Source organism: Caretta caretta, chromosome 11 (assembly GCF_965140235.1).
Source record: "Caretta caretta isolate rCarCar2 chromosome 11, rCarCar1.hap1, whole genome shotgun sequence".
NCBI lineage: Eukaryota > Metazoa > Chordata > Testudines > Cheloniidae > Caretta > Caretta caretta.
The window spans coordinates 56,594,789-56,620,255 of record NC_134216.1 but is presented as its reverse complement, the minus strand read 5'-3'; the positions used below and the strand labels follow the sequence as shown (position 1 = coordinate 56,620,255).

The window sequence follows — 25,467 nt, the reverse complement described above, 5'->3', positions numbered from 1 at the left end:
GGGCAGTGTTAGTTTTAATCGTATGGTGTGTGTATCGTTCCAATCAGCTGCATGGAATCTAGCCTGCATAGGTGCATCTTTAATTCATAAGGCAGGGGTCCATTTTTGTTTGATGAAAAAAAGGCATGTGTATTTCTGTGACTTTCATTCTTTTTGTTTATGTAGAGCTACAATCAAACACGCCAAGTGTCCTTTTAGAATCCAAGTAGGTCAAAACAATGTTAATGTCAATCCCTGGTGACTTTCCATAAAAGAATATAGTGCCATACTATAATACACTTTCAGTTTTGTTGCCAGGTACAATGGCTACATTATTCTATATATATTACCCTTAAGAGAATGCTTAAGAAGGCATTGTGAAGTCTCTGCAATTTAGGCCAATTTTACTGCTAGAAGAAGCAGTCATAACTATACCAACATCAGTGAAGTGGAATGCTGGAAAATATAGTTTGCACCTCATTGGGTGAATAGAGTCAGGCAATGAAGACTTCATGGCTTTTCTTCTGCTATTATTGTTCAGCTGGAAACAGTTTCCTTCAAAGTTTATTAGAGCTGCAGGCCATAAATTTACATTAGGAAGGCTGCCTTTGCAGGGAAAAAGAGCTAAATACTTTTGTTTGATTAAAATATAGATATTTCGGAAAAGCCTGCAAGAATAGAACATTTATGAACAAATATATTGGGAAATGTTTATTTCATAACTGCTTCCCATTCTGCTATTCTTTCTTTAATGTCCATTCTTCCATATTGCTGACTATTTATCTAATTGTCAGGGCCCCAGTTCAGCAAATCACTAAAGAACATGCATAACTTTAAACATGTGAGCAGTCCTGTTGAATTCAAGTGAGACTGCTCCTGGGCAAGGACCAGTGCCCACTGAACTCAGGCTTAAGTGCTTTGGGGTTCAAGTTATTATCCACTCAGTGGAACGTAGGACACTCATCCAACTGTTGTCTGTCTATGTAGATGTTTAACTTCTTGTGTCCTTTCCTGAAATTATTTTACTATGAATTTTTCAGAGTGCCTACCGCATGTTTACAAACAACACGTGTTTGAAGCACATGATCACCAAAGTCCGGCGGGACACCCACCATTTTGAGCGTTACCAGCATAATCGAGATTTGGTGGGCTTCCTCAATATGTTTGCTAACAAACAGCTGGAGCTGCCGAGAGGTTGGGAAATGAAGCATGACCATCAGGGCAAGGTACCTGGAACACACATGTAATGCTGGTTGGATTTTGTCTTTGTAATGATGGGATTGAAGCATCTGCTCTTAAAAGCCTTCTAGATTTAAGGCTGTAGTTTGGCCACTTTAAAAGAATTAGGATCTTTTAACCCATCCTTTGAATTAGAAATGTTCATTGTCAGAAAAGTTATGATATTTATTTCAGAAGTAAAAGTTTAAATTTGTTCTGTGGTTCCTACATTAATTTTCCTTTTTTTTTAAGTTGGTGTGATATTGGATCCGCTTCTTTCCTTGGGAAAATATTATTGAATATTGTTGAGCAGGGGGCAATTACAGTTACTTTTTGTATGACCGTGACATTTGGAATTTTATATTCAATGCTAAGTAAACAAAAGTTAAGTTGAAGCTACCACTGGGAATTTTCAGTGGCCTTACATTGTAATAGGGCTACCTGGAGTGGCATTTTCTCCTTTGCATAGGTATAGGAAAGAATAAAAGTATACTAGAATTAACATGTGAGGGAGTGATAGTGATATCTATTTGGGTGAGAAATAAATGGTAATTAGGACTAGAGAGAGACAAGGTGGAGGAGGTAATATCTTTTGTTGGACTGCCTTCTGTTGGTCAGAGAGACAAGCTTTCAAGCTTCCAGACTTGTTCTTCAAGCCTGTGAAATGTAATCAGTGTCACAACTACATACGAGGTGGAACAGATTGTTTAGCATAAGTAGTTCACATATTTTAAAGGACCTTTCAAGGTGAAATGGCCAGTTAACATCTCTCCGGTCGTGGGGGTGGGGTGGGGATGGGGGTTATAAGCACCCAGATATAGGGTGAGCACTTTGTGAAAAGGGTTCACCCACAAGTGATGCAGTGTTTTTGTCTTTTATCATTGTATGAGTTCATTTCAGGAGCATAGTGATTGTCTGCTTTCACCTGCATAATTGTTGTTGGGACATTTAGTGTGCTGTAGGAAGTACATCACATGCTGTAATAGGCATGTGTAGGACTCATGGATTCTGAAAGGTGTGTTGTTGGGGGTGTTGATTGTTGTAGCAATGGAGACATATCTGCAGGTTTCGCGTCTGTTGGTCTGGCAGGGTCTGGTGCTGCTCTGAGTTGAATCCTAGTTTGTGGGGTGCTTGCTTCTGATGATGAGCTTGGTGAGGTGGTGGGTTGTTTGAAAGCCAGAGAAGGGTTTCAGGGAAGATTTCTGTCAGGAAGTGGTTGTCATCAAGTATGGATTGTAACTATTTAATGATGCTTTGTATGGGTTCTTTGCATGGGTGAGCTGGTAGGTGACAACTAAGGGTATAATAAACCTCCCTCCAACCATACTCCCTAGCTGTGACCTTTGACCCCACACTGGAACCAGTAGGAGGTATCCTTTAACAAGTACAGACCATATTTGATGGGGACCACATCCTGAAATAAATCTTTCCTGAACCCCCTCTTCTGACCTGTAAGCAACCGCCCAACTCTCCAAGCTCATCATCAGACGCAAGCTTCATACAATCCAGGACCCACCAGCTCAAAGCAGCGCCAGAGCCTGCCAGAACATGAAGAAGAGCTCTGTGCAGCTCGAAAGCTTCTCTCTTTCACCAACAGAAGTTGATCCCATACAAGATATTACCTCACCCACCTTATCTCTAATATCCAGGAACCAACACAGCTTCAGCAAAACTGCGTGCAACAGTTAGGACTATAGTCTGACTAAGACAATAAGTGCCTATGTCTATAATTCTTGGCTATGTTTAGCCATGAATGTTTGCGTGTCCACATGAGTAATGTGCTTGACACCTGAAAGGAATACAAACAGACTCCAAACTGAAGGCAAGAAATATGCTTGAGGTATGTTGTTGTCTTGGATTTATTACTTTGCAGCTTTAAGGAAAACATTGTGTAAAAATGGTGGGGGAGATACAATTATTTTAACTTCCTTTTTCTTCCTCTTCCTCTCTGTCTCACTGATCCCTTCCCCTTAAATTTCCTGGAGTCCAGTTCTCTCCCTGAAGAATCTGAGTAACTCCATTTTGAGTTCAGTAGGAGCTACTCATATCCTCTAGAGGGAGAATCAAACCCTGGATTTCTGTGTGTAGTACTTGGTGATCGTGATTAATGCAGCCGTAATAAAACACAGAGGAAGCACTGAGTAAAGCCTCAGAGGAAGCTCTATATTTTGAAGTGTATTTTCTGTGTCCTAGCTCATGATTGCTGGTTCTCACCATTATGAATTGGCTTTTCCACAAGTAGTAGTTGCTTCCGCAGTGACCAGTGGAAGCTGAGTCACAGTAGAAAAATGTATTCAGTACAGTAGAGGAATCATAGCATGTGTATGACCTAAATGAGGGCTTGGTTGGCCTAAATTGTACCATGTGCATTGCTTGTCCAATACTTTTGCCACAATGCATAAATATATCTTCTACTTGCCTTAGTACTTGTGCTGATGGTGACCATACCTCCTCTCTGTTGTGCTGCAATTAAAAAATTCTTTCTTTTTATTATGCTTTAACATACTTTTAAGGTGACAGCAGGTGAAAAATGAAACACATATCTCATGTGCACAAGTGAACTCTTGGATTTATATATCGTGATATAGAGGATGAATGACTGAGTGGGACCCTGCCAGTTAGAGGATATATGGATATTTTTCTTCATGACACAAATTATTAGGCCAGTGGCGGTGAAGAAGATTAAAGTGTCTTATTTCACAGATCAGCAGCTAGAGCAGAGACAAAGAATGGGACAAGTGGGCTTTACTCCCCAGTAGATGCTGATGTTTCTTACATCTGCGCAATTGGCTGTGAATTGAGGTCCATTGGTAGAACTCTGTGGGGAAGCTTAAGCAGAACTAGTTCTGAAATGCCTGTCTCTAAACTAAACAGCCTTCTCATTTAAAAAAAAAAAAAAAATCTTTCCTGGATTTGCAAGCAAATCATACATAGAAAACCAGTGTATAAACAGAAAACTAGTGTATAAATAGTATGTGTTAGGGAATGTTAAAATAAAGTTGAACCTTGATGAAGTAACGTATTAAAACAAGCATTCACAGCCTTTATTTGAAATAACTTTTATTTAAAAATCTATAGTTCTTTGAGGGGGAAGGGATTTAATTTTTGGTCAAACCAAGATTCTGTCACTTTGCACAACTATTGTAAGTTTCCTGGCTGTACCTTGCCAGGACCAGTGATAGGAGTTTCTTTAAAATTAGGATTTTTTTTTTTAATGTGTGTGCACATGTGTGCGTGCTCAGCTCAGTTTCCAGCTGTGGTGTCAGCACCCAGATTAGCCCAGAGACTTGAAGTTCCAATGACTTTCTTTAAGGAAGCTTCAGCGCAGTAAATCTGCATTTTATTATATTATAGACTGCTGCTGGCTGGCCTAAAAGCATTCATGCTTAATAAGACATGATCACCCTTAATATAATCTTTAAGCATAGTTTAAGTGGGTACAAAAAAGCATTATATGCGGTGTTAGATGGCTGCATTAATCAGAGAATTGGGCATCTGCAAGGAAGTTCTAAACAAGTAACTTTTTTCGTATCGAATCATTGTTTTTATTTGTTTTTCTAAATATACTCTATTATAAGGTTGGTACATTGAAGTCAGCCTTTGGAAGGTTGTCTTGCCTCCTTCAAAATACTGATAGATAGGGTTGGATAAAATAGATATCAGTGCCTGAAAAGAATTACTGGACACTTGCTAGTAAGAGAATTAAACCTATTAGCTGGGGCATAGATATCAAAGATGACATGGCCCATTCCCTCTGCCTCCTTGCAGAAATTTAAAAAGCCAATATTGAAATTGGTAAAACAGGTTCCATCCTGCTTACAGAGTAGTTTAGTATTCTTTAATGCCTGGATCCTGTGTAGCCAGTGTCACAAATGACATCACTGTTTTGCCAGGTAGACACCACTAGCCTGAGGCTCAAACATTGCCATTAGCAAAAACATTTCAAAATTCAACAGAGAAACATTATGCTTAATTTATACATTTATAGATATCTCAGCTGACCAAAACGTATATAGTTTTCCTGTATAAAGTTTGTCTCATCCCAGATACCAATTTGTAAGGCATATCTCTCTTTAGCTCCAGATTACCAGACAGCATCGTGACAATCAGGGTCCTTAAGAGTTTTGGTGTCCTCTGCTGAACTATTCCCAATATGTTGGAGCCTCAGTTTCTTTTCCGTTCACATTTATTTAGTGAAAACTTCAAAACAGTAATCATAAATTATAGTCACAATAGGGACAGTACACAGATACAATCCCTCTCCCCTTTGACAACCCCCCCTTCCCAAATTCCAAACTTTCCACACCTCAAACCCATTGTCCTGAAAACTAAAAGGACAATTTGATATCGTAGTCCCATGCCATAGTCTGAAGCTTCTTTTGGTTCTCCTTTATGTCTTGTGAACTTTCCAGAAGTGACCCTATGCTCCCCACCATAGTAAATAATACTTATCTCTTCTATAGCATGACTCATGTTTTCTGTCTGTCTATTTTCATACAGCTTATAAGAGGAACTCTGATTTCATCTTCAAGTGATTGCATATATCCATTCCACTGTGGGGCGAGGGGGTGTGTGTGCATGTCTCATGCACTGGTAACAGAAAGTTTTCCCTAATAGGGGTGGGCAGGCAGGTGCCCTACCTTACCTCATGCCTGGAATCAAGGATATAAAGGGTGGAGCGAACCACCGCATCCTCCTTCAGTTCCTTTTTTACCATCTATGGTCGGACCATGTTGTTGTACTTTGGTAGTCTTTTGCCTTTAAATGTGTATGTAGTTAGAGTATAATTATCCATAGTAGTTAGTGGCACTCGTTTTTTCATCCAGTTGGGTGTTTGTTTTTATTTTTTTCTTAAAGTTCATTTTTAATTGCTTTGGCTTGTCCAGGCTTTGCTTCAAGAAGCAGCTGCAAACCACAGTGTAAAACTGCCTCAGGCTTCTGGGGCACATGGCCACTTGTACATATGTGACACACAAGCCAAGATCCACCTCTTGTGTATGCAGGCATGGCTAAAACCTGTCTAGTGCCAGGAGGTACACCACCTGGGCAAGTTGGCATACATCCCAGCCTGAGTATTGTCATCCCTGGATGGATGGATCCCCCCAGGCATTGTGTTCAGGGCAGTCCCATTCTTACCAGTTCTCCCCTCAGTGACTTTCATAAATGGATGCTTCCATCATGGAGTGGGGAGCTGCAGGCTCAAGGTATGTGGTCTATTCACATGGCCAGGCTACACATAAATGTTCTCAAACTGTGAAGCAGCGTGCAACATTCTGAGCATGTCAGCAGTTCCTGTCACCCATTCATTCAGGCCAGGTGCTCATGGCGTGCACCACAGCTATGTTTTATGTAAACAAGCACCAAGTCAGACAACCTATGTCAGGAGGCAGTCAAGAAGTGGGATTTCAATATAAGGAATTATATAACTCCCAAGGCTTCACACCTGCTGATCTAAGCAGAGACCATGAACTCTAATGTGTCGGTATTTCAAGTTGTGGGAATTCCTCCAGTAGATATGTTTGCAACATGGTAGAACAGGGTATGCCCCCACTGTTGTTCCAAAGCTGGCCACAGTCAGGGTTCCATATCAGACACTTTCCTATTTCCATGAAACAATGATATACTATATGCTTACTCACCAGTACCTCTCATTCCCAGAGTGATACTGAAAGGCAAATAGAGGAAGGATGATCCTCATAGACCCAGCCTGACCAAGACAACCCTGTACTTTGATCTGCGCAGGCTGTCCCTTACTTCTCCAGCTAGTCAAGGACTATAATCTTATAAAACCACAGTCAGGTGTTGCATCTCAACTCAACAAGTGTTTCACGTCAAGAGTTGGTTTCTTGTTGGTTAATGCCAGAAGTGGCACGCTGTTCAGCAGCGATCCAGAATATTCTGCTTACACCTTAGCTTCCTTACCATAAGTGGAAACACTTCTCCATGTGGGTGACCCACCAATATGTGTCTCTTAATCTTCAATCTAGAAGATTTTGAACTCTGTTCTACACCTGAAAGAGTCAGATCTGTGTGCAGTGTAGTTGTAGCCGTGTCGGTCCCAGGATATTAGAGAGACAAGGTGCGTGAAAGAGACAAGCTTTTGTGACCTGAAGGAGAGCTCTGTGTGGCTCTCACCAACAGAAGTTGGTCCTAGGGAGGTAAAAGGTTAACCAGTTAATCTGCCTTAACTCTTAACCTCATGCCGGCCGACCAGCAGCACCACACCAGCTGGAGCGGGCCCAGCCGTGCCGCCCGGCACGACAGCACCGCCCGGCCAGAGAGGCCCTAGCCATGCCAGTGGATCGGCCCCAGTCCCAGCCGCACCGGCCTGCAGGATCAGCCTCACATGCTAAATCAGTTAACAGTTTAAACCACACATTTTAATAATTTAAACAGTTAACTTTTTAAATGGTATTTACATCCCTAGTTGGTCTAGTAAAAGATATTAGCTCACCCACTTTGTCTCTCTAAGAGTCAGATCTAGCAGTCAGCTTGATCAAGGTGCATCTGGCTGCAATTCCTACATGTCGCACTCGTATTGGTGGAAGGACTATGTTCACTAATCCCATAGCAACCAGATTCCTGAAATGATTGAATAGGCTTTGCCCACTTATTTGGGATTTGGCCCTGCCTTAGGGCTTGAATTTTGTCGGCTCTTAAGGGGCTTCCATTCGAGTCCTTAGTCAGTTGTTCAGTGTTACATCTTTTGTGTAAAGTACTCTTCTTAGTAGCCATCCCCCCCACTATCAGCCAATATACTTACTGGTCTTTTTTCCAAAGCCACACACTTAGAAAAATGAACAAAAGCTGCATACTCTGGATGTGTGCAGAACTCTGGCTTTTTATCTGGATAGAACAAAACTCCTCCAGGTTTCTTGTCAGCTCTTTGTTTCCTATGCAGAGAGAATGAGAGGTCATCCTGTGATGACACAGACTTTCTAAACGGATTACCAGCTGCATTTTTGTGTGCTATAATGCCAAACTTCTGACACCTCTTGAAAAACTGTCAGTGCATTCAACTAGAGCACATTTAGCATCTACTGGCTTTGTAGGAACCAATCCTCTCGTTGATATTTCCAGGGTAGTGATGTGTATGTACCTTTGCTAGATATTATGAAATTATAACCGCCTCAAGGGGTGATATGAATGTTGGGAAAGCATTCCAACAGTCCCTCTTCAGATGGGACTCTGAGCCCCATCTCCATTGAAAACAGCTTGGGCGTCACCTCCACTGGAATGGACCTATGTAATCTCCTGAAAAAGGAAAAACTGTTGCTCTTCAAGATGTGTTGAATATATCCATTCTGTGACCTACCCTCCTTCCCCAGCACATCAAAGTCTCTCATTATGTGATTCTCATTCAAAGGAAGTGAAGGAGAGTTGGGGGAGTGGGTTCCACCCTTTATATCTTTAGATCCAGGCACAAGGAAGCCAGGTTACCCTTACAAGTACCGCTAGGGAAACTCTAGCGTTGGTGCATGACATCTCCTCCACAGCCATGCACACAATAGAATGGACACATGCAACGCATCTTGCAGAACAACACTTATGAGAAGATAAGTAGCCATTTTCCTCCTCAACAGCCAAAACTCCCAGCTGAGGAGAAGGCTGTCAGAATTGCGGGGCAGCCAGCTGGGGCAGGAGCAGATGCAGACTGGAGCAGGGGCATGAGCTAGAGCAGAGCAGGCTGAAGTGGGAGTGAGCCCAGGAGCAGTAACAGGGGCTGAGGCATGAGCATAAGCAGGCTGTCAGAACTACAAGGCAGCTACTAGTACTCCTGGCCAGGAAGTGACATTGAACAGACAGGAGGAACTGCTTCCCTTGGGAGCTGATGTACCTGCCTTGGGATCGCCTGGGTGGATTCTCAGTCTAGATATCCTTCTCCTCCTATGGTGCCACGTGTCTCCTTCACAGTGTCTGAAAATCCCCAAAAGCATGAGAATGGCAAGGAAATGGTTCCCAAGTGTGACACTAAAACTGGAACAAGTTTAAATTATCTTGGAATAGAGAGGGGGTTTTGGTTTTTTTTTTTGTTTTTTTTTTTTGCTCTAATTGTATTGCAGCTTGAGGCTTTTCGGGTTTAGGACCCATGATCACGTGGCCTTCTCTCAGCAAATGGCTAACCAGTCAATACTTGTCATTTCTTCTTATCCCAGGAAACCATTGGGCCTGCCTTAAATTCTTTTTTTATATTTTTGGCATCATCTTCTCTGTATCCCTGGTCGATTCTCTAAGTTGGCCTACCTAGAATAGTTCTAGCAGAAGGATGGTGAAAGCTCCTTTTAACCTATAATCACACTGTGTCCTCGAACATAATCATATGCTTGACGTGTACACACCCCATCTATATTTATAATGATATGATAAATAACTTGTTAAAGTGCAATGTTGTTGCCACTAAGTGACCTCCTTTTAGATGCATATAGATTAAATGAACTGGTGAATGTGCTGACATAACTTCTGTTAGACATTCACGTCCTCTTTTCTAGAAGAACAATCATGATTTGTCTTGGTATTTTCATGTTGTGGGCTAGCTGAGGATCTCAAAATGCTGTATAAACATTAATGAATTAAATCTCATAAGTCTCCTGTGAGAGACAGACACATTATCCTTGTTTTACAGAAGGGGAAAACTGAGGCACAGTGAGATAATTTCCTAGAGTCTCAAAGCAGTGACTGGAACCCAGATCCTCCTGTGCTTTAACTCTCACGCACTTTCTCTCCTGCCGGTGTACTTACTGCAGGAAGGTGTAGTTAGGAAGCTCCTAAGTTACAATGAATGTTGACTCTGAAATCTTCTTTTTCCTTTTCTAGGCTTTTTTTGTTGACCACAATTCCCGCACCACTACGTTCATTGACCCACGGCTTCCCTTGCAGAGTAGCAGGCCCACTAGTGCATTAGTGCATCGACAGCACTTAACCAGACAGCGCAGCCACAGTGCTGGTGAGGTAAGCCTGAACTGCTCCTCCTGTTACTTAGCTAACAAGGATTTCAGGATCATCCAGTTTTCACATCATTCCATTCAAACATTATTTTGTCAGTCGTTTAATGGTTCTGCCAGTGTGGTATCCACCTGCAAACGAAAGACGTTCTTGCCTTTTGAAAAGCCAATGATGGCCTTTATTGTACAAGGAAAGGTCTGATTTGATTAAGCTAATAATCTGATAGGATTTTATCTGCTGCTATTAAATGGCAGTAACTCCATCAAACCACAGGAGGGCTCTTGAATACAGATTTCTCCACCAAACAGCCGTAGCCTGTTTTTTACTAGCACAGCAATTCACACTGGCTTGGGAAGTGTCAAAGCAAGTAAGCGATTTAATTTAGAAAAACAAGTTTGTGTGCATGCATGCCTAAACGTTATACTATTTTCCCATCTATTCCATGGTACTATAGACCAAGAAAGGTAAAAATTCTTCTTACCACTGACAGAATGTCAGACCGTTAAATGTTGTGGTCCATATGATATTACACTAGAAATAATAATATAACCTTTTTAGAACATGGATTCTAAGTAGAAGTGCTTAAAACTCCTTATCTATAATATAAAAAATTCTGTATTTGGGTTCTGATTACAAAGCTCTTGAACTGTATTGTTTTCACGAGAAGGTTTTGAGTAAATTATGTCCTGACTGTAAGATATTTTTATGTTTATAAGCATATGCAAATACTGTAGGCTCATTCCTTGACTGTACTGAGTTTACCTTCACTGAAGTTGAGGAAAGGGGTGGGGAGGGTGATTCTAAGCCATGTTTCCACTCTCATTTAGGTCTGGTTAGGGACCAACACTGCACTCAGCATAATTTAGAGAAGCTAGAGGGCTGCTCTAATTTATGCTATCTGTGAGTAGCAACTGTAGCTGATGAGGGTCTGCCGGAATGCTTCCTTACTCCTTGCATGCATTTTCCCGGCTTCCCACCCCTGACGTACCTTACTCGGGGATGGCTGATGACGACCTGAGAATTCCCTTGCAGTGGGGGAAAACTGGTGCTGCCTCTTTAGGACAGCTTTCTGCCCTCTACACGCTGATACAATCTCTAATAATATGATGCAATCTGTAATTACATTATCATAAACTCTTTGTTCTTCCCTGCTATGTTCAGTGCACAGAATGGAGCGGGAATAAGTCAAAGGAATTAATAGTAATAATTAAAAGCAAAAAAACAATGGTAATGCAACAAGATCAAGCCCACAAAAGCAAGAAGTTGCTCTGACATTAAAGTGATTCCTAGTAGTGACCATAATCAAGTGTTGCTTTTCTGTGAAAAAGAATTCTGTACAAATAACACCTTCTTGCTCCCTGTGTGAGTTCAGAGTTCCTTCTGCTCTATTTGGTGATACAAAATAATTTTGTTTTAGTGCTTTTTACTTGTGTGTGCCCTGCAGAATCCACACAACTGAGAGTGTGAGCTGGATTCTAGTGCTTTTCTTAGTCATCATGAGAATTGTTTCCTGTCTTTTAGATCTAGGCCATGATGAAGAAGGTGTTTTGTTTTGTTATTTGCTTGGTGCTGACCATAATTACTACTGTACTTTTAGGTAGGAGAGGATTCCCGTCATTCAGGACCACCAGTTCTACCAAGACCGTCCAGCACGTTTAATACAGTCAGCAGGGCTCAGTACCAGGACATGGTTCCAGTGGGTATGTCAGGGCTTGGAGTTCTCTTGAGGGAAGTGTACTTTGATTTAACTGTGCATGTCTGTGTGCACTGCTGGGTTTTTCTAATTTTTGCTTTTACCGTATGTTATGGCTAGCTCTATCCATTATCAATCCCTATCATGGAATTTCAATTTGTGTGCGTAATAGTGGAAAAACTTCCAGGCATGACCAATTTATTAATACCAAAGTGTTTGCTAGTTAATGCAAAGGGTTTCTTGCATTAAATTTTCTAATTAACTTCCCCTCAGAAGTAACTAGAAGAGTTACAAATAGAGGGCCAGATTCTGTATTGACCTGGGCCCTATGTAGTCCCATTAATTTCAATACAAATACTAGGCTTTTATTTCAGAGGGCTTCCATGAGGTGTGAAGCACCTCAGAATTGGTCAGTAGCCTAAATTTTTTCTCAGTTACACACACACAAAAGCCTTTTGTGATAATCGCCACTAAGAAAATAATTTAGTGCGCTGAATTAACAGACATTGTGCAAAAAATCGTGATTGATTAATCTGCTTGATCTTTGTTCAGTAGCACAGTCACCACAAATTTAAACTCCTTTCACTTGCTATGGACACTGTATATTTTTCAGGTTGAGCTTTTGGAGATGTTTTGAACAAAGATACTTTTAATTGCTGTTTAATAATTGACAGTGGAACAGGCACAAACACTTTGAGTGGGCCCTCGCTTCATAGGTGGAACCACTTTAGAGACATGAGTAAATATAAAATATTTATGTAATCTTTTTCTTTGTGATAGAACAAACAGTAAAAATAAAAACCATAAATGAAAAGATGGCCACTGCCAATTACATTTCAATAGCTTTTCGTTACTTTTGACTGTAATATTTGTCAGACCTTCTTAGAAGTTTCATTAGTGACTGCATCTTACTCCTGTATGGCACAATACAAGTTGTCTGCCAATCTGTCCAGCAGTAGGATTGCTATTGTCATAAAAAGTGTGTGCAGCTGTGTAAACCATGTATGTTCAAATACATGCTGCAGAGCAGGAAGAAAAAATGATGCACTAGGTTTTAGTGCAACACATCATCATCATGGGTACTAGGAAGGAAGTTATAGTTCCCAGTGACAGAACTGGGGAGTTATAAAGGCATATGATAATAGTAGAATATTTCTTGCCAGATAAAACTATTTGAAGGTAGGACAAATTGACATACCAACATTGACAGTGTCCTTATGAATTTGTTGTTGTTCATTTTATTCCTTTCTCATTCTAATGTTACAAAAAGGAAGAGGAATAAAATCTGTGAAGCTTTGAGTCTTTCTTGAAAGCAAAAATAAGGAAATTCACCATTAAGGCAGAAGAGCTGGCCAATACACTTGTCATTGTGTACCATAAGGGTTTAGAATCACAGTACCTAGGCAAAGTGGCATGAGTTAAGGCTGGTATGGAAGCCTAGATTTTCAGCCTTGTGTGAAGATATTACTTTTGTGAGACTATATCAGATCCTTAATATGAGTAAAACAGATAATTATTTTTCAGAATAGTGGAGGCAAGGAGAGGAGAAAGCAAAACAAAAATACCCACACATTAATGTGCAGCCAATAAGAAGCACATGCAATTTACTATTAAGCAGTGAGCTTATGTTTTCACCTGGTCCTGTAAGTCTAAGAAATAAAGAAGTATAGAAAATAAGGCCCCGTACACTTTATTCATGTGGTTATATGTTCCAGGTTGGCGTGAGCTGAGGGTGTATGTGATGAAATATTATAATACTCTGAATTCTTCAGAAAGGCACATTAACATCTGATGATGTTTTAATCTAAAATTTTATTCATAATAAAGTGGGCCATGTATATCCAAATTCAAAAACCAGCACTAGCCTTTAGGCTAAAAATGTAATGAAAAGATCATATTAATGTAGTAAATAAAAAGATTATGAATATAAAGACATAATTCCATTATCATTATTATTCAGAAGTTATAAAAATATAATGCTGTTTTTCAATGCACCTGTTTGCAGTAAGCTGTTTTCGGTTGCCACTTACAGCCTACAACGACAAGATTGTCGCATTTCTGCGACAGCCCAATATCTTTGAAATTCTACAAGAGCGTCAACCAGATCTTACCAGGAATCATTCACTCAGGTAATGATGTTGATTCTGTTCTCCAGCTTTACTTTCAACTGACTGTCCCATTTCAGAACAGACCATCAATTCGTATTCTTTTTTTCTGGCAAAGTTTGCAGTATTAAAAAAAAAGGGGGGGGGGCAATATTGCTTGCTCGATGTCCATTGGTCATTTATAAACTTAAACCCTCTCCTTCCTCTCTTCCCTCTCCCCCCCCAAAAATCCCCCAAACCTTGTGTAATTTCAGCTTAATCAAAGAACTGCAGGAAACATTCCTTTAATGTGCTGTTATATAGTGCCTTGGACCTTTGCAATAGTGCAGTTACGCTCTTTCAGGAACTTGCACACATGCATCCAGCCTGTCGGTTGCAAGGCCATAAATAGCGCACTTTAGTCTCTTCTCCATGTCTTCTCATTTGGTTCTCTGCTCAGCTCCTCAGCCATCCTCAGGTGGTGCCCAAGTAGGGCAAGTTTTCCCACGCTAGGGAGGGATGCAGGGGAAAGAAAAGGAATAGTGGAAGCAGGTGAAACTGCATGACCCTGGATCTGTCCTTCTTCCTTCCCTTCCCCACTGCAAATGTGGCCATGGGCACCTCTGCAAACCACAGCTCCTCAAAAGGTACCTGGCTCCTCCCCCTGTTCTTAAACTGCAGCTTGACAAGCTGGTCTGGTCTTCTCTGCTCCCTTAGCACTCTTCCTAACCACGTTAGTGCATGTGGCCTGGCTCCCGGAGCCACCAATGAACTCTGCCATCGCCAGCAACACGTAGCCTTGGGCAACCAAGGAAGTGGAAAGAGAGTGTGTGCATGTGAATAATAATTTTCAGTGAGGAACAGGGAAGAAGAGAATAATGAAAACAAAAAGGGATGGGATGAGCAAACCCATGCTGGGCAGGTAGGCAGGGGAGAAAGTGAGCATAGATGGACAACTCAGGGTGCTGGGCGTGGAGCAAGGGGAATGGGAGCTGGAAGAGTAGGATGCCAGCCTGCCATTCCATTACAAAGACAAAGTATCTCGGGGGGGGAAAAAGGGTTGGAGCTACTGACGTAGGATATCTCCAGAAGTCACAGAATCTCGCAGGCAGGCAGGCAAGATGTGGCCATTGGTGGTCCATGGTTGTGAAGCATTCAGTTAGAAAGGCGTTCGTTGGGGCCCTGCTCATCTTCCTTGATATATATTGTAGGGTTCTTCCTAAACCTAGAGTTGGCCCTGCATTTTTGGATAAGTTCAATCAGCAATATCCATTTAGCATGTTTAGAGTTGCACAGATGGTTTAGGAACAGACCAGTATAGTTCTTGCACAACCGCAAGAGATACATAGTATATTATCAAAGATGCTTTATAATATTATATGATGATTATGGTATTATATATCACAGGTAGAATATAACTGATACAGGGTGAAATTCACCCCGTGCAGAGGGTCAACACAAAGCCACTAAGTCTTTCCTATACACGTACTTAATTTTAAGAGCATGAGTAGTCCTGTTGATGTCATTGGGATTACTAACATGCGTAAATTAAGCAGGTAGTTAATTACTTTGCTGAACGGAAGTCAAAGGGTTTAGCACATTGCAGGATGGAGCTTTAAATCCCTCATAAAAATGCTGGACTTGTCTTATGCTGTCTTAAGTCTTATGCTGACCCTTTACACAGGAGTGAATTTCACCCTTAGGGTATATCTCTTTCGTAATTAAGTATATGCTGCTTAGCTGTAAAACTAACTCGCTGTTAACATGGGAATTAGAAATTGGTGTTCAAATGTATGTTTCCAGAACTGTCTTGGAGACACTACTGTTGAAAAATGTGTGAGTTCATTGCTGCACATCTGTCATTATGGTAGTTAGGAAGATTTTGATCTCACTGTGCACTGTGGCTCCCAATGCAGTGCTCTCACTTCCCAGAGTCAGAGTCTCGCGTGTTCTAACAGTCTGATCAGGATGTGCTGGCTCAAGAGCTCGCACTACTTACCTGCCTCCTTTTCTGTGCCGCGATACACAGGGTGTGACCGCACCGCGGTTAGAGGCGTGACTGCAGCACGTGTAGCTGAAGTAACTGGCAGTGAAGCCGCAGCAGCATAAGGCTGTACGCTTGAGTGGCTGGCCTGTGCTGCTGCCCGTGCTGCCGTAGCTTCACTGTTGTTGTTGGAGCTAGCTAGATCAAGCTAGCTCCGGTATGTTTGCACATGCAGCGGTCAAACCTCTGATTGTAATGTAGACTTGCTCTTAGTGACCCTGCATGCCCTGCAAGTTCTCAGAGCTCAGTCAGCTATCCTGCTTTGCAGTTTCCCTGAGCTTCATGTCCCAACAAGTAGACTGATGACTGATTTATCCTCTGAGTAAGTCCTGGTTGACAACCCTGAAATCAACTACCAACAGAATTCACACTTTCTAGAAAATTGAGGGGAGGAGGAAAATCAAAGCAGATCTCAGCCTGTCGAAGTATTCCCTGTTTGTACCCATATTGTTATGCAGAAGGCTTGTCTCATTTGAATTGTGTTCAACATGTGAACAAGCCAATCCATCAGGTAATAAAATAAAACCAACTTCTGTTTTTTTCCCCTGAGGTTCTTGGCTTCAGTTACTCCAATAGGAACAGCCCCAGTGTCGATTTTCTTAATTTCTGCCCTGTTATACTCAGTTTGCAAATCAGAAGATGTTCAAAAGATTGTTGACGCTATCATCAGATTTTACTTCTTCTAGTATCTTGGTTCCCGGATCATAGTATCAGAGCAAGCTCGCCGCGGGGACCTTGTCAGGATCAGTTAGTTCACAGCTTAAAATTACAGACCAAGGGTAAAAAAGGTGTTAGTATGTGCCAGTAGATAGGATCCATTACTCAGTAGGTACAGTTTGTCCCTGCAGTAACTAGACTGAAGAAATGTGTCTGTCTCTCTTACCTGCCTTAGTAGAGGGATGGAGGATTTTATTGAATAGAGGAGCATGATGCTTTGTTCAGTATAGTTGGTTTGAGAGTGGGTACACTGTATGGCCAGATCTTTGCTCTCGCTCCTTGGAGTTATGATGCTTGGTTAAGAATTAGTTGCCTTCCTTTGGCCCCTAGCCCCTACTCCCACATTCTTTAAAACTGCATCTCACACAGTTTTTATAGGACTGACGCTTCCATCACATCGCTGTGTATCTTTTATAATGATGCTGCTACCCGTTTTCCTAGTTAGCTTTTAGGGCCCTGATTCAGCAAGATACTTGAGCATGTGCCTAATTTGAAGCATGTGACACTGAGTAGTGCCATTGAAGTCACCTAAAGTTAGGCACATGCCTAATTACCTTGCTGAATTAAGGCCTATTGGGGAAGATGATTAATAGTGTGCGTATGACCAGTATGCACTCCTCCTGTGACTCTGTTGTATTTGTTTGTTCTATTATCAAAGGTGCACGTTAAGTTTAAATTATTATGGAAGTTTAAAAATAAATCCTATCTTGGATTACCTTTTTGTTTTAATACACGTGCACACAGTTGGACAGTATGTGAAGAACTGAGCATGTTGTTATTGACATTCACTTCTCCATAGCTAGGGATTATAAATTACTTCCAGTTGTACAGCAGCTCTTTTCTGGATTGGCTGGACTCTCTCTCTGACCCTTATGGGGGTGGCAGGCCATTACTGGGCTTTCTCTGGTATTTCCCTAGTAGTCGTGCAGGGCTAGGACTGCTTTTTATGTATTTTCCCTGTCTTTGCTTTAGTTGGGGCTTTTGATGAGGAGTTTTGGGCCAACTCATGTATGTCAGTAGTAGGAGGCAACAGCTCTTGTGGTTTGAATTTCTTCTCTTTCTCTGTGGCTTTTAATTTGTTTGTGTCTGAAATGTGTGGGTTTACTGCTGGAAAGTTTGTACTGTTATTTTTCTGAGGAAGTGATAGTTTCTGGAGGGATTTTTTGTTGCTTGCAAAAGGTACAGCAGTTTTGTTTTTAAACACGTATGCTTGCTTGCTTGCTCGGACATCCCAGCCCCATTGAAGTCAATGGCAAAGTTCCTATTCCCAGGAGGGCCACGATTTCATCCTTCTTTACATACATTTCTGACCTGACTTCTAGTGCTGCTATTGCTATGGCTTCATCTTGTTTCCCCTTCTCTGCGTCTCCAATGCTCTCATCTTCCTCTCTGATTGCCTCACCGTATCCCTTTATCAGCTTTTTGCTTCTCTTCCTTCCCATTTCTGGTCATGTGAACACTACTTCATTCTCTTTCCTACCACCTCCCCACTAGCTCCTCTCACCTTTCCTCCCTGCCCTCATATATCCTACGCTCCCAGGTGTGTTTTCTTTTCTTCCTCCTATGCCTTGCTCCTCATCACCTTCAGATGTTATACAGGTTCCCATGCCCCATATTCTTGTCCTCCCATCCTCAATCCCGTCTCCTTTCCTGGCATTCCATATTTAAAGCACCTAACTTTGTTCCCGTCCTTTTTTTCTTTTCCCCTCCTTCTCAACAGCTGTGTTCGTTCTCTCTCTCTGTGCCATTTTTAGCCCCCTTGTCTGCCGCCCTTTATTTTCTTTGCCTTCACTTAAATCTGGCTGTCTCCTTGTGACTTTCTGTAGCCATCCTCTGACAGATTCACAGAGTCACCTTTCCCCTTCTCCTTCCAACAGCTTCTTCTCTTTTTGAGGTCCATCTAGCCAACCTTTTACTACTGTTCAAGCTGTTGTCATCTTCCATCCTGCCTCAGTTGTTTTCTTTGGGCCTCGTGCCTAATTCTGAACAATTTCAGCTTTTGTCTTGATGATCCCTCCATCTTCCTGCTGAAATCTCTGCCCTTGTTTCTTCCTGTTGTCGCTCCCCAGTTCCTTTGATCTATAGCGTCTCTTCCACCACAGCCCCAAAAGTGGCTATGTAGCTAAGGTTGCTGGAGATGTGCAGAATCAGCACATCCCATCAATGGCTTGGTGCAAACTAAATCACCCACTCTCAAGGAGAGGCCAGTGGTGAACTCTTACCCCAGAGTACAACAGATTTCACTGATATAGAGAGGTGTAACTTCTGAAGCTGGTTCAAGGTCTTGTTCTCCTGACTCTGTTGCAGTTAAGTAACACACAGACTTCACTCACCCACCCCCAAATAATTGTTTTTTGTTCAAAGGCATGCATCTGAGGACTTTAATCAGCGTACAGCCTAAAAATCACCAGCATTGCACAGTGTTGGGCATGCATAGAATCCAGAATAGTGACTGACTTGAATTGGGAGGTTGGGGAGGGAAGTGTGCGGGGCTGGGGGGTAGGGGAGGGCTGGGAGGAAGAGAAAGGTGCATGCATACACACAGCAGAAAGCCTTTCTGGAAGATCTGTAAGTGCAGTGTTGTACATAAAAGCTACCTTAAAAAGCACGAATGGTCTGTAATAGACAGCTTGAATTTGTACTAAAAAATGAAGGGGAGAGGAAAGGAGTTGGAGAGTACTACTTTAAGCAGTTCACTTTCAGAATAGCAATGTCCTCCCACAGGGCTCTGTCTGCTGCTTTGAATTCAGGGCCACAACTTATATTAACTTGAGGGATTGATTTTTATTGGTTGGATGGCTGTGTTACCTGAAGCAGCCTGAGCATCTTACAGATGAGGGCAACAGGAGAATCATTCTTCTGAACAAATTAGGTTGGTTTTTCTTTTTTCTTTTTTTTTTGGGTTGTAAGATTCTATTGCTCACATGGACGTGGTGTGGCAGGGAGAAAAATGGTGTCTGAAATAGAGAGGCATAACCCAGAGGTCTACTGGGTATACCCAGCATTTTTTCTTGTTGCCCTGGTGTACATTGGTGCCTTATTTGCAAAAGATGTCTTGGAACTCTTCCTTTGCTTAAACAGGGAGAAGATCCAGTTTATCCGAACAGAGGGAACACCTGGACTAGTGCGTCTATCCAGTGATGCAGACCTTGTCATGTTACTAAGGTAGGTAGCAGTGCTTCATAATGGTTGGTTGGGAATATGCTGTGAGCAGCTGGGGAAGTGCCTTTCTGTGTATTGTGTGTACTGACAGGGTGACCTAAATGTCTCCCCTTCAGTTCTCAGAATTGCAGCTGGGGGAGCTGCAGCAGAGGATTCAGACTCTTGATTTTCCCAGTGCTGAGATTCCAGATGTCGGTTATTAGTAGGGAGATCACATTTTTCATAGTGGTGCGGAAAAATGATTATCCCTGCGGGAAGGAGGGGGTAAAAGAGTACAGTACTGCAAGTAGAATTTAAACCTAATTACAGTCCAAGCTACTATATGATTCTCTTGCAAGGAAAAGAATAAATGGGCTTGTCCTGATTGCCCTAAATTTTTCAGTTATAGTCATTGTTAGAAGGACAGAGATTTATATAGATCAGTACAGTTTGAAAGTCCCTGCTCTGTGCTCCTTCAAGTATATTTTCTGTTTACCTCTGTGATTTGCAAGTATCATGTTTTTGGAAGTTAGCACTTGATATGCTTCCGTTATTTTAGCTGAACACCACACTGTATCTTTCAACTATGCTGACAGTTTTTGCTCACTTTGTTGATGGGATGATTGATTATTGCTTTTTAGGAGTGGGGAATTGTCCCTTTAATGTATCCCACTTCAGCATTGGTTCAGAAAAGAGAGACCAGGTAGGAGAGGTAATATCTTTTATTGGACTAACTTCTGTTGGTGACAGGTTTCAGAGTAGCAGCTGTGTTAGTCTGTATTCACAAAAAGAAAAGGAGTATTTGTGGCACCTTAGACACTAACAAATTTATTTGAGCATAAGCTTTCGTGAGCTACAGCATCAGATGAAGTGAGCTGTAGCTCACGAAAGCTTATGCTCAAATAAATTTGTTGGTCTCTAACGTGCCACACGTACCCTTTTCTTTCTGTTGGTGAGAGAGACAAAATTTCAAGCTTACAAAGAGCTCTTCTTTAGGTCTTGACAGACCTGTGTAAACTTGAAAGCTTGTCTCTCTCACGAACAAAAGTTAGTCCGATAAAAGCTATTACCTCACACATCTTCTCTCTCTAATCCTTGGACCAATATGGCTACAATACTGCATACCCAGAAAAACAGGCAGCTGATAGTAGCGTCTTTCTTATGTCCGACACATGGTATGCTCATTCAGGGTGTAAGTGTGATAGATTTTTCCCTGAAAAACAGTTTTTTCTCTAATATATCTGTAGAAAAAAGTTTTACATTTAATGTTAAAAATAGTCTAAATTATGAAGTGTTGGCATTAATATAATTATTATTTGGGGTGACATTGCATGAACATAATGGTCCCTTTTGGCCTTAAAATCTGTGAATTAATTAAAAGCTATTAACATTTTAGTCTGAAACTGTGCTGATGTTGTTTAAAGAAAAAATAAAAAGAATAGAAGACAAAATTGTAGGTTTTTTTTATTGGTATATAATACATGAAGAGGTCACACGTTTTACAGAGAAAACTGAACCTCGATTTCTATTTCTATTTTAAATAGACATGATATAAATCATTTTGTCATTGCTGCTTGAATGTATTTTTCTGTTAATCTGTAAATTCTGCTCATACCGAAGACTCCAAGTAATTCTTATAATGGAAATACAATAATTTGATACTATAATTGATATCTATCTTTCGTGGAAAACTCATAATTTAAAAAATTCAAAAAGACAAAGAGCACCCCCACAAAAATGTACAAAACCAAATATCTGATTTTTCAGATTTTTATTTACTTAACACACTTACTTCTTAAAATCAATTGTTTACAATGATTTTCTCTTAATTTAACTATTAAGAGATTTGATCTGTGATTAGCCCTCTTTTCAGTCCTAATAATAATCATTGTACTCAGGAAATAAATTATTGAATACATGATTTCTGTGTTTCTATTGGTTCCCAAGAGCCTCAGTGGTGTACCTGGGAACTCACTAAGCTGTGTTGAGTTATTTGGTAAGTTAGCTATAGGGTGATAGTAAATATTGATGTAAAAGCAGAGATGGGGTTGTTTAAAACAGTAATTTAGTGTGTGTGCCTGATTTCTCATTTTAGAGTTAAACAGGAAAAAAAATATAAAATGTTCTAGCAGGAGCAATGCATCCTTGTCTTCAATGCATTCAAAATGTGGGAATTTTCTTACTGCTGGAGAACTTTACGCAAATTTTAAAATGTTTTCTCCCACGCATCAATAAAACTCAAATTTCAGCTGAATATAAACACCTTTTTATATAGGGAATGAAGGTGCCTTAGTTAAAATAGCCTGAGAATAACTGATGTAACACAAAAAGAAAAGGATTACTTGTGGCACCTTAGAGACTAACAAATTTATTTGAAATTTGTTTGTCTCTAAGGTGCCACAAGTACTCCTTTTCTTTTTGCGAATACAGACTAACACGGCAGCTACTCTGAAACCTGATGTAACAGAATATTCTGTTTCAGAGATGGGGTTCCTAGGAGGAGATAATTTGCACTCTGAGCTTGTAAACATACCATTAGGCTATATGCTATGCAGTTCTAGTTTTATCTTGTTAATTTAAACACAAATCAGGTTCTCAATTTATTCTCAGATTGAACCAGTTTTTTCAGATTTTATTCACATTTGAAGACCATAGTTCAACTTTTCTCTGTGAAAAAACATATTATATACTGCAGATGATTTTTTAGGAGTGCAAAAATGTCAGTAAATATCTGTTCCAAAACCCCCCAAACCATTCACAAAGAACTATTGCGGGTATCTGTAATGAACAGATTTGACATGAAATCCGTTTTATTTTAACCAGTTAGATTACTATATCACTCAGAAATGAGAGAACCACAAGACAATGATGTATTTGTACAGCCTAACAATTGAAAATAAAGATGGTCATTTAACTAGTCGATTCAATGTGTATATGTTGTGATAACATCCAATAGCTATGCTATTTCATATTTTATTTTATATATGTATTATGTTAAAATATTATAAACATGCCTGCTTTGGATGTTATGGTCTTATCAAATTGGAAAAAATCAATGAGATTTAGGGTTATGCAAACATTCCATACATGGTCTATGAATTAGGGCTATCAATTAATTACAGTTAACGTAAGCGATTAATGCTATTTTAAAAAATAGTCATGATTAGCTGCCGTTTTCACCACACTGTTAAACAATAATAGAATACCAGTTTAAATTTATTATAAATATTTTTGGATGTTTTTTATGTTTTCAAATATATTGATTGCAGTTACAACACAGAATACAAAGTGTACAGTGCTCCCTTTATATTCTTATTTTTGATTACCAATATTTGCACTGTAAAAATGATAAACAAAAGAAATAGTATTTTTCAGTTCACCTCAGACAAGTACTGTAGTGCAGTCTCTTTATCGTGAAAGTGCAACTTACAAATGTAGAATTATTTTTTTACATAACTGCACTCAAAAACAGAACAATGTAAAACTTTAGAGTCTACAAATTCACTCAGTCCTACTTCTTGTTCAGCCAATTGCTAAGACAGACAAGTTTGTTTACATTTGCAGGAGATAATGCTGCCACCTTCTTATTTACAATGTCACCTGAAAGTGAGAACAGGCATTGTTGTAGCTGTTGTTGTAAGGTATTTACTTGCCAGATATTCTAAACATTCATATGCCCCTTCAGACTTTGACCACCATTCCAGATGACATGCTTCCATGCTGAATTAAAATTAGTATTCCATTATTGTTTAACAATGCAATTAAAAATCTGATTAATCACAGCTTTTTTTTTAATCTTGCAGTTAATTGTGATTATTTTTAATTGTTTGACAGCCATACTATGAACTATTAAATGGTATCTAAATTATAGATTATTTCAATGTTTCTGGCTATGAAAGTTACACTGTACTTTCCAGAAAACATTTTAAAATCATAGAAAAATAGGTGAGGCATACTGAAGCCTAACCTGGTGAAAACTCTATATGATACTTTTTTCTCTGTATATGACGGGTTAAGTAAGAGTAAATGAAGCATTAATTCCTAATAGACTAAAGAGTATATTGTTCAATTCACTAAGTCAATTCGCATATGATTGATTACACCAGAAGTTCAGAGTATTTGGCTCTGTTCTTTATGTACAATATTACAAATTTTTGTATAGGAAAGTGCCGTGAATGTTAATGGTGTGTTGGCAGGGAAAATGTATAAGCAAAAGTATAAAACAATGTAACTTTTAAAGGGTTCATTAAATACATGGACCTTAGTTTTGAAAACAAGTACACGTCATCACACTGAGATGTCACACACAAAACTAAAACTGTGACTTCCCAGTCACTTGCAAGATTCCAGTCCTTGTTCTACAGAGATAACATTGAAAGAAGGGCAACAAAAGCCTCCTTTTTTGCATTCTGAGCATGCGCACGGGAGACAGGTGAGTGACTTTCTAAAAACCAGACTGGCTTTGAAGGCCACATTATTGCTAGAAAGTAGAACGTATCCTTGGCTCAGATAAACATCTTCTGCCTTCTCCTGTTTGCTCCTTTTTACCAGTTTGTTCGAAGAAGAAATAATGTCATACGTGCCGCCACATGCCTTACTTCATCCCAGTTATTGCCAGTCCCCAAGAGGTTCTCCAGTATCCTCACCTCAGAACTCTCCAGGTAAATTTTGTTGAAGTTTACAGTGGGATCTTTAGGGAGCAATTCCAGATACTTAGTGTGCACCAAATAAGATCAGGGAATAAGAGTTTTGTCATTGACTTCACCGAGACCAGGATTTTACCCTCTGAACAAAAGCAGTAAAGGAATTCTTGGCTGTCGGATACTTTTTCTGTAATTACTTCGTTACATTGACAGCTTTAATTCTGCATGATGTTTCTCAGAAGAGCCCTTTTTGTAAGACATGAAAGTCTTTCCAGATGATGAGGTCATAGACAGTGAGATGATGAGAATCCACTGTAGTCCAACAGATTTTGAAGTTACACAACAAAAGTAGACAAATAATGTAAATGTAACCTTATTATTTACTCTCCAATTCTGAAGCGTGTAGTCTCATTTTCATATGCAGTAGGAACATATAGCTCTATATATGGGGTTTATTTTCTTTGATTTTTGCTCTTTAGTCTGTAAATAATGCCTAAATGACTTGTATTTATTGGAAGTCGTAGCACTGCTGATTTGCTTGCAGAGGTTTATTTGATGGATTCTTGACAGGCTACACTGTCTTGGTGGCCTTTTGAAATAAGTTGGTGTTTTCAGTCCAGTTCTGGTAGGGTTCCTCATCACAAAATCACACTTCCACCAGAGCATTTTCACCAGAGTAGTTAAGGATTGAGGTCCTGATCCAGCAACGCACTTAAACCCAGGCTTCACTTCAAGCATGTGAGTACTCCCATTGACTTCACAACACAAATGAGGAAACTAAAATACCCCGTCACCCTGAGAGATGATCTTTCCAGTTCAAGGTCTTGGAAAGTGTCCTGTAGCTTGCCCTGGCACTGCCCATGCAGTACAAAATCTATAGAACAGACTGTGGGGAAGTTAGTATAGCATCTTTCCTGAGCACTAAGATTTACTTTTAAAACATTGTTTGAAACATATTTTTGAAAAGAAAAATTGAAAAAAATTAATTGGTGATATTCTTGTTCT

At 40.2% G+C, this 25,467-nt stretch overlaps 1 protein-coding gene across 5 annotated transcripts in view; it reads left to right on the top strand.

Moving 5' to 3' along the window:
* Positions 1-25,467, top strand: part of HECW2 (HECT, C2 and WW domain containing E3 ubiquitin protein ligase 2) — a 257,468-nt gene that overhangs the window by 195,537 nt on the left and 36,464 nt on the right. For 4 of the 5 annotated variants that reach the window (XR_012664425.1, XM_048869350.2, XM_048869352.2 and 1 more), the window contains 6 exons: positions 1,020-1,205; positions 10,012-10,146; positions 11,738-11,840; positions 13,839-13,962; positions 19,760-19,843; positions 24,371-24,480. Coding sequence is in view for 4 of the 5 variants with exons in the window: in XM_048869350.2 (XP_048725307.1) it covers positions 1,020-1,205; positions 10,012-10,146; positions 11,738-11,840; positions 13,839-13,962; positions 19,760-19,843; positions 24,371-24,480 (742 nt within the window). In the remaining variant the exon portion in view is untranslated. The remainder of the gene's footprint in view (positions 1-1,019; positions 1,206-10,011; positions 10,147-11,737; positions 11,841-13,838; positions 13,963-19,759; positions 19,844-24,370; positions 24,481-25,467) is intronic. The other variant, XM_048869351.2, reaches the window with a different exon arrangement.